The sequence below is a fragment of the Barbus barbus genome (genome assembly GCF_936440315.1).
Source record: "Barbus barbus genome assembly, chromosome: 42".
Lineage (NCBI taxonomy): Eukaryota > Metazoa > Chordata > Actinopteri > Cypriniformes > Cyprinidae > Barbus > Barbus barbus.
Window position 1 is genome coordinate 13,904,037 of NC_136720.1, and position 15,217 is coordinate 13,919,253.

The 15,217-nt window shown below is 38.8% G+C and overlaps 1 protein-coding gene across 1 annotated transcript; it reads left to right on the top strand.

Annotated features, from left to right (window-relative positions):
• The first annotated feature begins 479 nt into the window (after window positions 1–479).
• On the top strand, window positions 480–13,265 carry LOC306861297 (differentially expressed in FDCP 6 homolog). The gene is made up of 13 exons (XM_079403497.1): window positions 480–849; window positions 2,180–2,320; window positions 2,667–2,849; window positions 3,866–4,093; window positions 4,354–4,500; window positions 4,592–4,700; window positions 4,784–5,001; window positions 6,363–6,470; window positions 9,705–9,871; window positions 9,957–10,107; window positions 12,008–12,091; window positions 12,223–12,313; window positions 12,444–13,265. Exons 1-13 carry the CDS (start codon window positions 754–756, stop codon window positions 12,602–12,604), a joined length of 1,884 nt encoding a protein of 627 aa, XP_079259623.1. The 5' UTR covers window positions 480–753; the 3' UTR covers window positions 12,605–13,265.
• The last annotated feature ends 1,952 nt before the right edge of the window (window positions 13,266–15,217 follow it).

The window sequence follows — 15,217 nt, forward strand, 5'->3', positions numbered from 1 at the left end:
CAGTGTATTTAAGAGTCATAAACGTTTTTGCTACACACGACAACTGCAGATATCCTATTTTATCACTCTGTTTTGACTTTAATGAAGCAATAGAAAAAAATAAAATAATAGCCTAAATAATTTCATAAGTTTTAATTCCGTCATTTTACTGTGATGGCAATTCGTTCATCTCGTTTTAATAAAATGTTCCAGTTCTATCTTCCACTGAACTGTTCATTCAGGTAAAATAATTTATATTTTTTGTATCTTTATCACACAGTGTGTAGCTATTATCAATTAATAGAATCGTATTACGCTTATTGAAGTTGTAATTTCCTTGCCTTCTAAAAAAAGCCTACTTCATAAGAATTGAGAAGTTTTGTTGATTGTGGTTTAGTTTAAATGACACGTTGTCGCGTAATAACATGACGTTATTTATTCTTCCACATTACTCATGTTCTAAAACGAGGTTCACCAGCACTAACTGTCCCCTCCCAGCTGGTGCATTTTATTTGGAACTCAGGTTGTGTCTCAAAATCTAACGAACTGCCAACCTAGACAGCATTTGGGGCATCACAGACGCGTTTCTAGTTGCGATAAAGCTCTGCTTGGAACGCGTTTACGACGCGCAATATGTTGCATGCGCTAGTGTCACCTACAATGCTGCCTAAGTAGGCAGCATGCAAGGTTTTTAGGCACAGTCGGCGTCTCAGTTCCGCAATGTGAAGCGGTATCTGCCTCAGAATGTAAGCAGGATGTGTCATTACTGGCGGTATGGATCTACAAAGCGAGCTGCTGAAGTCCATCTGGTACGCGTTCACGTCTCTTGATGTAGAGCAGAGCGGAAAAGTGTCCAAGTCTCAACTGAAGGTCAGACCACCTGTGTATCTTTGACTTGACGTGTTTCAATCTGTTAAAGTGTAGTTTTCTTTAACTATACTCTACATTGGTTACTTTTGTATTTTATATGTACAGTGTAATAATGTTTTCTACATTCTTGATGGGTAAATGTGATGTTTTATTATCAAGAGATTGATACTGTTGCAAAGAAAGGAGCAAAAGTCCAAATAATCATGCTGTATCAAACGCACACACATACACACACGATTACACGAGATCAAACTGGGGACATTCCATAGATCTATATTGTTTTCATACTGAACTAGTTATAAAATTCTATAACATAACCATGACTCACACCCCAAACCCAAGAGAAATAAAATACAACATTTCTACAATTTAAATAAATAAATAAGCATTGTTTGTGCTCACTTTTGGTAGTTATGTGTCACCAAAATATGGTACACACACACACACACACACTGATGCAGTAATAAATGATCTCAAGATAGTCTTAAAGCTTATTTTTCTGCGCCATTTATTTAGTGGATATTGGGGGAATGTAAAAGCATCACTTGAAAATACATACCAAAAGACACAGTCAGCATGCGGACAGCTTTGACAGTCTTTATCATGTTTAAACATGTCCCGGGTTGGCCCTTTGCTTAAAATTTCAGCATAAACAGACATGCGTCCCGACTTGTTAGATCTTACACAAAGCATTTTTGCAATTGCTTGCAAATTTTTGTGTAAAAACTATTATTGCACATAATAAAGTCATTCTACTGATTGTATGTCATATGATATCAGCACAACGTCCGTTTTAAATGGTTTTTAAATCCTACTTTTCACAGCTGTAGACTAAATGACAGCAGGTCAGGCCTTTTCAAAGAGCTAACGTCACTTTTATCGGCCATTTTTGCTATTACTTCTACCCAGCAGGTTTTTAGATGATTTTTAGTGGATGCACTGTATAAAGTCAGTACCCTTCCAATTCACACAGATATCCTAGCATAGTAACCACAAATTAACATTGAATATGCATTATGTTCTACGAATGTTTGATCAGAAACGGTACATCTGCTGATCGTATCATTTACAAACATTTTTCCTGAAATATTTTGCTTTAAATATGTACTTATGCTGTCTTCAAAATAAATACCATTTGGTCTGATGTTTTGTTATTTAATTTTTTAAGAGTGTACATCCTTTTGGGATCACTTTAAGATAACTGGTAGCTCAGTTATAGCTAACACACTAGGCTGCTAGTGCTATCTGACCTCTTGTGTGTGGTCTTGATTATCTGTCATTGCAGCTACCAAGATATAAAACATAACAAGTATGTGTGATTCTCCACTAGGTTCTCTCACACAATCTCTATACGGCGCTGAATATTCCTCATGATCCTGTGACGTTAGAGGAGCACTTTAAGGACAATAACAATGGGCCAGTGTCCAACCAGGGCTACATGCCCTACATCAACAAATACATTCTGGCAAAGGTCTGGTAACTGTCATCATTTAATATTATATTATCTTCAAGTGCAGTTATAATTTTAAGATTTAAAGTACACTACAAGTGCACATTCAATTTCACAAGGGCTTACTCACCCTCAAGTCGTTCCAAATTCATGTAACTATCTTTCTGCCATGAAACACAAACTGAGAAAATTTGAAGAATGTTCTAGTCGCTCTTTTACAAGCAATTGAGCTTTTAAGCATCAAAAAGGATGCAAACGTTCCCTTAAAGTACAGTATATTGTTTATATCTCTGCTTTTGTTTTCCACACAAGGCCACAGACTGAAAACAGTGATGCTGTTGTGTGATAGTGTTGTGTTCATTTATAGGCCACAGAGGGGACGTTCAGTAAGGAAACCTTTGATGAACTGTGCTGGACTTTGACATCAAAGAAGAACTGTAAGCCCAGCATTCAGCAGGGCCTGTGTTCACAGAAGGACTGCTTCAAACTCTTCTGTCTGTTCAACCTGCTCTCTGAAGACCGTTACCCATTAGTCATTATTCAGCCGGAGGTGAGTGAGAGAGAGAAAGAGGGACAGATGCAGCGATAAGTCATAGTTGCATATAACCATAGCTGAAATGATACACATATAACCAGACTCTGGCTGAAATTAAAAAATGTTCATATATAAATCTCCTAAAACTATGTATATAAAGGTAAACAATATCAGACTAAAGCATTCAGAGACTGGACACCATCTAATGCTGGTTAGACTTCCACACTGTTGGTTAGAGTCCACACTAATAAGTTCAGTCTGTTCTTCATTTTGTGAACAAAACTGTTTTATGATGCTTAAGTGAGAGTTGACACTTAAAGCAAGAATGTAAATGTGATAATCTGAAAGTTGGTTATTCAGACAAAGTCGAAGTGGTCTGAAGCTACAGTATGGTGTTGCTTTTTTGTTTTAAGGAAGGAAGTGACACGAGGAATGGAACTTCATATAAATGGGGTGATTTCCTGATGATAACACTTGTCAAAAGTGCATTTTTATCAAGTAACCAAATCTAAGATGTTGTAACTTGCATTTCTTTTTTGTCATCTGTATTCTCTCATCTTTTCCTCATTTGGTTTTCTTTAACATAACAAATGAAACCACTTGAAAATAAGTTTTATGATCACTTTGTATGGGTGAATATAAATGTACAAATAAAATGTGTTTTTCCTTAAAGAAAATTGAATCTATCTCTAGTAATAAGATCAAATTGAAATACATTTCATTTTAATTAATTTTATTTTAAATTTAAATTGTATTTTATTTTACTAAAGTAACAAAATAAAATAGTTTACTAAATTAAATTGCATTTTATTCATTACGCCCACACTATATCCCTATTTTATTTTATTAGTGGGAGTAATGGTAATTTAATAATAATAATAATAGTTTTTTGTGAGATTCATCAATAAGTATAAGTAATAGACTGTAGATTTAAATATTTTACCAATGCACTTGCTCTAACAGCTCATATGTTGCAGATGCCAATGTGCCAACCCAAAGTAATGAATGCTCTTTTGCTTTTATTAATTTAGTTAGAGTACCTGCTGAAGAAAATCTCCAGTGCAATGAGCCTGGAGTGGGACGGGACGTTACTGGAGGAACTTTTGTCCCAGAATGCTGCTCTTCAGGACGGCATGTCAGTGTGGGAGTTCCTGGAGCATTTGAGTGCTGGCCAGCTTTTGCATGTTGAGAGTAAGGAGGCCTTCAGTCTCGCTGTGGACGATGTTTTCATGGAGATGTACCACAACATTATTAAGAAGGTGACTGATGCTTTGCGTGAAGCACACTAGGTTGATGCTGCATTATGTGTAAACTCATGGGAATCCTAGTAAATTAATACAAATAATCTGCAACTCAACCGACAGCACTACATATTACTTTCACTTAACATCAGCCTAATATTTGATTCTTAGCAGAATAGTCCTTCCTGCATTGTGTAACAAATGGCATGTCATTGGCTAATCATTTACAATGTTTTTTAGTCCTGTTCTATCTGTGTCCTATTTGCTTTATCCATCAGGGCTACCTGTTAAAGAAGGGGCACGTTCGCAGGAACTGGCAGGAACGCTGGTTTGTTTTGAAGCTCAGTAGTGTGACATACTATGTCAACGAGGACCTGAAGGAAAAGAAAGGAGAGATCCTGCTGGAGGAGAGCAGTGTGGTGGAGGTTGATCAGCAATAACTGTATTCCACTGCAAAATAAATACCATCAATTCATTAGGCCTCATAATATTCTCATTTCTCATCATTACACTTAGAATCTCCCCGATAAAGAAGGGCGACGCTGCCTGTTCTGTGTGAAGACTCCCGTCAGGACCTATGAGATGAGTGCCTCAAACGTGAAGCAGAGAATAGACTGGGTACAAGGTAAGGGCCACACATACTAATAACACTGCTACTTTCTTGTCAAAGTGTCCTAGGTTCTTGAATGATGATGTCTCGTTTTGTAGCCATGCAGACAGCATTGAGATTGAGGGCTGAGGGGAAGAGCTCTCTCCATCAGGGGCTGAAATTGACCAGACGCATGCAGAGAGAAACCCTTCAGAGAAGCCACAGCAACCAGAGCAGCCACAGTGAACCCATTGCAGTTGAGGCGCCACAGCACTCTGCTCCAGAGCAGCAGGGGGAGATGGAGAGCTTGGAGCGACACATCGAAAGCATCATTCAAGTAACTGATCTTACTGTATCTACAGTGTATAGTTTGCACATTTTGATCTGCCTAAATTTTCCAAAATGTGCAGTATATAATATAGCAGGGGTTTTCAACCAAGGGTCCTCAGCAAACTTCTAAGAGGGCTGAAGGTTGACTATTTAAAGCTGCAGTCCTTAACTTTTTTTTGTGTTCAAAATTTTTATAATAAGCGAGTACACCATGAATCCATTTTCCAAACCGTGTTTTTGGCTTGTCCTGAGTCACTACGGTACACCTATAATTAATATAAGTGTTTATATTGGGACTATTTAGACTGGTTCGGGTAGGTAGAGTAGCCCCGGTACCTGCTTGATTCGTCATAGACATGAACAGAGAGAATTAGCTCCGGCTACAGTGTTCTTCCGCTACACGCACACAGTTCTGTAATTTTAAATTAATGCAAGTATTTCAATTAAAACATTACATTAAAAAGTAATCAGGAAAATATCTGAAAACAAGTAGCCTTGTCAAAATTACAGCAGATTTTTCTAACCATTCTGTTTCATTAAAATGTGTTGTCACACTACATCCGTTTCTTAAAACACATTTTTTAACACATTCATGCACTTGGATTAACCTGACAAATTGACTGAAAACAGCACATTGAATAAAGCAGTTGCATGAAATTGTGATGTATTAAAGGGGATATCGGATGAAATTTTAACTTTTTTGCATTTAGGTAGGTTTCTGGAGTGTCTGCCAGCTCAGAAAAGCTGAAAAGAAAACACACAGCCAATTAGCTAAGAGCTGTCTGAGTCTGAAACTGTCATCCAGTGAGCTGTTTCAGTTTGCAGCTGGTTTCTATGTAGATAGCTAGCAATTTTAATAAGACCATCTCTGAGCCATATACGGAGATATTCATGTCTTCACGCCTCATGGAAGAGGTTGCTGTGAGCAGAGCTGTTTTTGACAGGGTAGAAAGAGTGTTGTTTTACATGACCACTGAAGAATTTTAACCAAAGTATGTTACAGACAATTAGTGAAGACCCTGAAAAATCATACCAACTTGTGGAAAATGGGCATCCGATGTCCCCTTTAATTCTGAATTTAGTGTATCATATCATAATATAGTTAATTAACCATGTAAAATAAATCTACTATATTTTATTTAAATAACTGAACAGCAGTCTCATAATAAACATGCCACATGACAATCATAAACCATGGCCATGTTACTGTTTTTATGCTTGTGGTTACGTAATGTGTTCTGTTTCACATATTATTTTTTAAAAGTAGTTGGTAGTATAGGGTATGTACTGTGCAATATTCAGTAAAAAGTTTAATTTTGCTTGTGTTAGCTTGTGTTATTTTAGCATGTATTTTTGTTTGTCCCCCAGAAACAGAGAGAGGTGGAAGAAAAGCGTAAAGAGGAAGAGAAGCAGGAGCGAGAGAAACAGCAGGCAATACAGAGAGATCTGGAGAGACAGCTTGAAGAAGCTAAAGAGGTGAGACAGAGAGAAAAGATTTTTAATTAATTTTTTTATCTTTCTGTTTCCTTAAAATGTGTTTTCACACTACACCTGCTTAAACATATTTTAACATATTTATGCACTTGCATTACTATGACAAATCCATTTACTTAAAACAGCATTTAAGTACTTTGAATAAAGCAGTTATATGACACTAGCCGAGTTTCCATTACGATTTGAATTATGATTTGAAAATATGGCATATGGAAACACGTCAATTTCACGAAAACGTCTCGGGTTACTCGCGTAACCCTTGTTCTCTGAATAGGGAACGAGACGCTGCGTAAGCTAAGACGCTTTGGGAAATGCTCCTGGGCGTGCCGATTGTCTGAAGCCCTTATAGAATCACGCCAATTCATTGGCTGATGGCGTGGATGCCGTCTTCGATGTTCTTACGTCGCCTCCTTATACTGCCGAACGCGCCAGCTGCTCCTCAGATTTCTCTGCCGAAAAGGCCCCTGTCGGCAGTGTGAGGAGCTTGGCAGCAAACGCAGCGTCTTGTTCCCTATTCAGAGAACAAGGATTACGCGAGTAACCCGAGACGTTCTCTTTCATACGTTCACTCAACGTTGCGTAAGCTAAGACGCTTTGGGAACGATATACCAAACACGCCAAGCTAAAAACGCTGCCCTATCTGGCCCGTTTACGAACCAGACAGCATACACAGCTACACAGCATGCACAGATAAAATCTGGGAACCCGGAGCCGTGTCAAGATCCAAGTTATAGAACCTGATAAAAGTGTGCGGAGAGGACCATCCTGCTGCTACACAAATATCCTCTACTGGAACCCCTCTAAAAAGAGCTTGAGAGGAAGCCACAGCGGCCAGCACCAAAACATACCAAAAACTTGGGAGATTTCCTCCAATGGAGGCCACATAGATCGTCAAAGCTCGGACAGGACAGAGCATGTGAAGCCTTTCATCCTCGTCTGAAGCAAAGGGAGGAGGATGGAAAGAGTGAAGTGTGACCACCTGAGAGCGAAACGATGCGGATAAAACCTTGGGAACATAGCCAGGCCTAGGCCGTAAGGTCACCTTGACCAGACCCGGGGCGAAGTCCATACACATCTCGCTGACAGAGAGAGCTTGCAAGTCCCCAACTCTTTTTAAAGATGTTAGCGCCAACAAAAGAGTAACCTTGAAAGTCAGAATCCGTTCTGGAGCTGACTCTAAGGGCTCAAATGGGGCTACCATTAGACCCTCAAGGACGACAGATAAGTCCCAAGAAGGAACTCCAATGGGATGTACTGGTCTCAGATGCCGGCCACCACGCATAAACGCAGAGACCATCCGATGTCTCCCCAGGGGAGCCTCATCCAGCTCTCTCCGAGCGGCGATGGCCGCAACATAAACCCTTAAGGTGGTAGCAGCTGCCCCTGCCGCAAGTTTCTCTTACAGGAACTCCAGCACTAAACCAATAGGGCAGTTAACTGGGTCCACTGCGTGGACTAAACACCAAGACACCAAGAACCTGCTGGGCGGATGTAACAGATTTGAGTGAGGAGAGTATGTTAGAGGCGGGCAGAAACGTTTGAACGGTCTGGCCCTGCCTCATGAGGTTTCTGGGAAAAACTCTCCTCAACCTGACTCGATGGAGCTGAAGCGGCAGGCCTGTCGGGCCGCTTCAGATCAATCCGCCTGCGAGGTCGCCGGTGGGGCAATAGTCGGCCGCGGGCTCCCCAGACTGTGGTTGGAGGGGGATGAGCCGGGGCGCTGCTCCTACTGGCGGTCTCTGTCCTGGGCAAGGAGCGCTCTCTAGACAAGGAAGAGGACGGGGTGTTAGAACGGTCCCTCGTCCTTCTGGGCATAAGCTGCCTGAGGGCAGCTTGACTGAGACTTGGCGGACCGAAACCTCTCCACTACAGAGCTGACTGCCTCTCCAAGCAGTGTGTTTAGTGGCTCTCAGGGCCAAGTCCGTGGCTTTACGGAGCTCTTTGACTGCCTCTGGAGTCAGGCCGCCACCCTCATCCATCTCTTTGAGGACATCCGCCTGGTAGGCTTGGAGGATGGCCATAGTGTGGAGGGCCATGCCTGCCTGACCAGCTGCAATGTAGGACTTCCCGATAAGAGCGGAAGTGGTCCTACATGGTTTGAATGGAAGTCAGCGGCTGCCGCGTTAGTAAGGCGTGAGGAGAAAGGCTGTTTCCAGGATCTGGAGATCTCGTGATGCAAATCGCTGAAAAACGGTAGCTTCCTCCGTTCAGGCCTTGAATTTGGGCCGCTAAGGAACCGCTCGTCGAGTTTAGACGACTGAGATTCGCGGGGCTCGTCGGGCCAATCAATAGAAAGCTTTTCAGTGGCACGCGAAAGCACGTCGAAGAACGAAGAAATCCCAAGAGAAAACGATCGAAATCGCACCAGAAAAATCGCAACAGAAGGGCTAATATGGCCACTTCATGAAGGCAGAGAAATCTGAGGAGCAGATGGCGCGTTCGCCAGTATAAGGAGGCGACGTAAGAACGTCGAAGACGGCATCCACGCCATCAGCCAATGAATTGGCGTGATTCTATAAGGGCTTCAGACAATCGGCACGCCCAGGGGCGTTTCCCAAAGCGTCTTAGCTTACGCAGCGTTGAGTGAATCTATGAAAGAGAACTCCTATATATCAGAAAATAAGTTTTTAAGCTTGCATGAGAAACGATTTTTTTTCCATATTTATAGGTTACCTGATGTGCATAAATGTCGCAGGATTATTTGTGCTGTGGCACGTTTCAGAAATGTCCCACAAGCGACTGTCCACGCTGCTTCACTAAAAATATATGAGTACGTCTCCTTCGATTAAAATAATGGCTAGCACGGTGGCTGCAATATACGTAAACCTACCAATATCCATCGCCATGACATCGCGTGATGAATAAATTACATTTTAGTCAACATAACATCAGTTCCTTTATTAAATATCGCAAAAGTTTTGCACAAATCTGTAATGGAAACCCGACTAAATTCATTCTGATTTCAGTATATCATACACTACCATTCAAAAGTTTGGAGTCAGTATGATTTTTTTATAGATTTTAAGTCTCTTTTGAAAGAAGTCTCTCTAGGGCTGCATTCATTTGATTAAAACTACAACAATATTGTTAAATATTATTACATTATTATTATTACTGACCCCAAACATTTGAACAATATAAATATTAGTCCATAAGACAGGATATTGTAGTGTTAGAGCATTAGAAACAATATTGATTAAGTTGCTAATTATGTAGGCCAAAGAGAAGATGACAGCTACGTTGACTGAGATGGAGAAGGAGGTACAGCAGCAGAAGAAAAGGATCCATGAATTAGAGCTCACACAAGTTAAACTGGAGGAGGTGCTCAATGCTCAGATTCACGCCCGTTTAGAAGAAGACAGAATCCGACAGGAACTGGAGACGTACAGCAAATTCCATATTATTTCATTTTATTCATACCTTTGCCAACACACAAGGACACTATTATTTATTTCACTATACTTACAGGCAACTTGCAGAGGAGCAGAAGAAACTCGCAGAGCTTCTCCTCCATCAAAGTCAGCTGGAAGCCTTTGCTGTGAGGAGTCAGGAGGACTCTTCCACCACAACACCTCCCATCAGTCAGCAAAAAGAAGAGAGCAGTCAACACAACACAGAGGTGAGAGACAAATGTGTGGAGAAATAAAGATAGTAAAAGGAGAGGATGTTTTACAGGGTTGGTTAAATACATTTTGTTTTTTTGTTGCATTTAATATTATATTAGCGAAACATAATTTACAGTATTTTTACACAATCCTTGTCATTGTATCATCATTAGTCTTGTGAAGCCTCTTCATATTGCTGTTCACTCAGCGGCTGATGCTCAGGAAATGCTCCAGCACGGCCACCGCATGTAACTTTTAACAAGATTCACTTGTTTGAAACACGCAAAATTATATTAACATTTACTATATAACCATTATTTCGCCAATAAACATCTAAATAAATACATATATCTCTATCGAAATTAATTATTTATTATCTCTGCAAGCGATCGCAGATTGCGTATAGTTCTGTGTAAAGGCATAGATAAACCGCGCTGTCAGCAGGCATTTCATAATCTAGAATGACAAAAACATTTGAATAATTCTGATGTAACATACCAGTTGAGAAATGCAATACAATACAATATTTTGTTTGTTATAGCCTATTTCAATATTCCAGATAATATTATTCAGTGAATTAACATTATCCAGTGAATTCTTCTTCACTCTTTAGCCTATTAAACAGCTTATAAACCTACTAAAACTGTAGTTTAAAATGAAGTTGATATGTTCTTTATTTTCTCCATTTGAAAACATTAGACATTATTTTGCTTATTGTTAATATCAGTGTTGCTCATGATGCTTTTTATAAATAAACTGTTTTTATTGTTGTAATATGAAGATTAAATTTAACATGAAAGACTGTTCATTTTCAACCACTTTTTGTTGTTGTTAAGATGACTGAAAGGAGGAAAAATCAAAGTGAAGTAAGGACTTACTTCACTCAGTTATTTATTTACTTTATAACAGTAATAATATCGGTTCTGCATATCGGTTATCGGGTACATAAACATGCAAATAATTGGTATCATTTATAAAAAAACAATATCGGTCGATCACTAGTCATAACTCATAAACATCCTTTATTGCTATAAAAAAAATTAGCTGCATACAAAACACATACAGAAAATATATTGTCATAGTCATGTCTATTTGCTTTCATTTTTCATGTGTAGAAAAATATTTAACTCTATTCGCTCTCACTCATAACACTCGCGCACTTATTGGACGGCCCGTGTTTTCGCTTTGCGAAACTGAAAAGATTTGTCGGACTGGAGTCTGGACGAAAAAAACATTCGCATTTTCGGTGCGCAAATGTTCGCGGTCTATGTGGAAGCATCCATAGGAAGCTGTTGTTTTATTCCAGCGTGTCATCGCGTCCCAAATTCATTTCGCTTTTTCGCGCTCAGTGTGGAAAGGCCTTTACTTTGAAATTTTTTCGAAGTTTTTGAAAGTCTTTTCCTCACCAAGACTGCATTTATATGATCAAAAATAGAGTACAGTAATATTTTTATATTTTTAATTAATATTGATTATAATACAGTACAATTCTGTTTTAATATATTTTAAAATATAGTTTATTTCTGTGATGACAAAGCTGAATTTTCAGCTGAAGTAGCAGTTCGCATCATCCGTCAGAAATCATTCTAATATTATTATAACTGTTGAAAACACTTGTGCTGCTAATATTTTTGTAGACATTTATTTTTTATTTTCTTTGCCATCACTAATGATCAATTTAATGCATCCTTGCTTTTTTCATAACACACTGCATCACATCACAACAAGTTTGAAAATGGAGAAGTGTGAATGAGATTTGGACCAAAGGTTTACTTTTGAGTGAATTATTCCTTTAAACAGTTTTGCTACTGTATCTTTAGGATTTCTTTTTTATAATTGACTGAAGTCCATGTGCCTACGTTCTAATTCCATCTTGTTTAGTAGTTCATTAACAAACACCTTTTATTGTAAAAGGAGGTACCTGTCCATGAATCGACTTCCACTGCAACACCACCCGACATCCAGCAACCAGAGGAGAGCGGTCAGCATAATACAGAGGTGAGAGACTAGAAAAGCGTGGGACTAACGAAAAAGGGCCATTTGTGCTACAGACGGTAATTGATGCCTCAAAGCATGCCCTATTACTTTAAGTGATCACCCTATGCCATATTCTATATATTTCTATACAGAGAGAATTGGTGAATCAGGTTACTACAACTCACATGCTGAAACACTGGAAAATTCAGCTTAACCGCCTCATGAAGCCTATCACACCAGGAGGTAAGATGCTATGTCAGTCACAGATTTCTTTATGATGCAAGTAGTTTTCGACTGTCATGTGAATATGGAATCTACACATTCATAAATGGCTTTTATAATCAATGTATTTTCCTTGTCTGCTCATATACAGACAAAGTTGAGCATCTGCCAGTAAAGCCCACCTGTCCCAGACAGGGCCAGGCCCTCATCAGCACAGAGTTCATTGCTAAGGTTCAAACAGGCATCAGCCCAGAAAAAGGAAATGGTTACAACCCATCATCAACACAAGAAGAGGAAGAACAGGGTTCCTAAATCTGTGTCCTAAATCTGTATATCTATATTTGATTAGATTATACTTGTTTTGTACAGCTTATTTGCTGCACGTGTTTAAGTTTGGCTGCAGGTCAAAGTCTTATTTTATTATTTATGTACATAGTAATCAGCTTTTTATTATGTAATATGCACAAAATGAATAGTAAAAGTAGATTCAGGAGGCGTTGACCTGTTTGATGGCAGTAGACAAACAGATGCTTTAACTCTTTAAATATATGGTTCTCCATTTCAAGACTTTTGTGTATACAGAAATTTGGAGTGGCAATATATTAATATTAATAATATTAATCATTAAAATTCCAGTCTTAGCATTCATTATCTGAATGTTTTCCAGCATTTACATTGCAAATGAATTAACATGATTTTTTGTTGTTGTTGTTACCTACTAATAGCAATTTCTCACCCAATAAAATATTTTAGAACATGGCATAACCAGGAAATTTGATCAAAGTCAACTTCAAAACTGAGAAATGTGATGGCATCTTACATTTTGATCATTAGTTGTTTTAACTTATTTTAATGTGTTTTGTCTTATTTCAAATAATTTTAGTTCATCTTAGAAGTTTGCTCCAGCCTCCACGTCAAGAACCCACTGCTTCAGATAATGCACTTGTTTCACAGTAAATTTGGGGTTTTTGTTACGATGTGTAATTCTTTGTTTGTTCAGTAGAGGGAGTGCTTGGTCTGGGCTGCAGTTTCACGTTAACCGAGACCAAAACCAACCGCACATGCACATATATCTACTTTTTCATCACTTTCCCGTCCCCAGCCCTATGGATCAGGAGGCAGGATCCAAAAAGTCATTCTGATAATCCAATCAACATACTTTTTTTTATTTTGCTAATCATGTTTTTATCTTGACTGACCAAGTCAAAAAAATTAGGACACCCCCATTTTGTGCTAAAAAGTGAAAGGAATCATGAAATCTATTTATAGATCCATGGAGGCCAGCAAGAAAGTACAGTTGAGTTTGTGGCTTTGAGGCTTCTGTTGAGAATGAATAATGGTTCTCTCTGTTAGTTTTGGGTGGTCATCAACAGACAGACTGTAAATGATCTTTGAAAAAAAAAAAAAAAACCTTGTGGCTGTGATTTTTCCAGATACAGATCTTTTCGCCTTTTGGTTTGGAGGGTTTCTACCTGTGGGTCTAGAGATTTGAGGTTGTGATGAGAGGAATTGTCAGGTCCAGAGATGAGGAAAGATAAAATGCGATATTTAAACCCTTGTTTCACTACTTCTGTACTAGTAAATTGTATCCGTATGCCTTTTAATAATTTAATCTAGATATTATGTGTATTTCAATATTCTAGGCTCTTGTAAGTTAACTGAAAAGTAAATAGCCTTCAGCTGCAATTTCACTGAAGTTGTTACAGAAAATTTTCCCTGTTGCTGATGTATATCAGAGTGAAATGGATTGGTTTTAACCATCAGTTGTTGATTGGATTGAGGCAGATCTAAATACAAGTCAGAGTCTGTTGTAAGAAAGGGGTGGGGTTTAAATGGAATAAGTGATTGGAGAAATCCAGCATACTTCACAGTACAGAAGTCTGTCGTTTCGCACAAAGATGCCTTATTAGTGGCTGTTTCGGCCACAGGCAAGCCATCCGCTATACTGGAATGGTCAAAGGCCGGTCTGTGAACACTCGAGAGCAAGTTGACTGTATGAATATCTACATCTGCAATAGACTTCAGCAGATGATTTTGCTAAACTAACACAATACAACAAGACGAAGACATTAGCTAACACAACATCAAAAAGTTGTGTCATATTAGGTTCACCTGTGAAATGTTATCCTACTCTTTGAGAATTTAAATCTTGGCGGTTTTTACTACCCGAGACTGCAGTGTTGTAGCATTGTGGAAAACACATTGATTTTTACCATGCGTGATGACACTTTGACTGTTCCAATATGGCGGATGCCTCTACGTGTCTGGAGCAGCCAAATGTGGCATCTACTATACATTGTATGGCTCCAGACATGTTAATGTGTCCATCACCTTGTAACTGTCAACATGTCATCACTGACAGTATTTCAGGAGTCTAAATATATATATATAAAAAGAAACAAACTCAGAAGAATAACTCACAATAAGATTAATAAAGTGCATCTAGAATATACAAAGGGTGAAATTTCATTCACAAGCATCACTCACTATACTGTACATTAAATCCCAGAAACTGGGGTGGATGTTTTCATGATTATGTTGAGACAGCAGATATTGGTGGTTATTATTTGGCAATAGGCCAAAATGTCAAAAATGCTTTTCAAAGTAAATGGATTTGTTATAAATGCTACAAGGAACTGCTGGCTGTCAGTCAAATATGTCAATCAAAAATTAGAGAAAAAAATGGTTTCAAATGAAGTTCTCTGAAGGTTTATTGTACAATTAGAAGCGGATTTCCTGTGATTATTGATGTTAAACCCAGAGCTTCAATCGTGTTAAAGTACTGGTGCCGTCATGTTGCGCCTTCCTAACGTTTAATGACACTTTATGTCCTGTTCCAGACAATAATGCCCACGATATTTTCTATCCAACACTTTCGATATTGAAACTATTGTAAAATGAGCCACCTTCTGGAGTGAAACCATA

What these genes read in the sequence shown, in the direction of transcription:
- LOC306861297 (XM_079403497.1), top strand. Translation starts at nt 754, where the DNA reads ATGGATCTACAAAGCGAGCTGCTGAAGTCCATCTGGTACGCGTTCACG. An exon ending in ACAAATACATTCTGGCAAAG is followed by an intron (nt 2,321 to 2,666) that starts GTCTGGTAACTG and finishes GTTCATTTATAG; the next exon opens with GCCACAGAGGGGACGTTCAG. An exon ending in GAAGCCTATCACACCAGGAG is followed by an intron (nt 12,314 to 12,443) that starts GTAAGATGCTAT and finishes GCTCATATACAG; the next exon opens with ACAAAGTTGAGCATCTGCCA.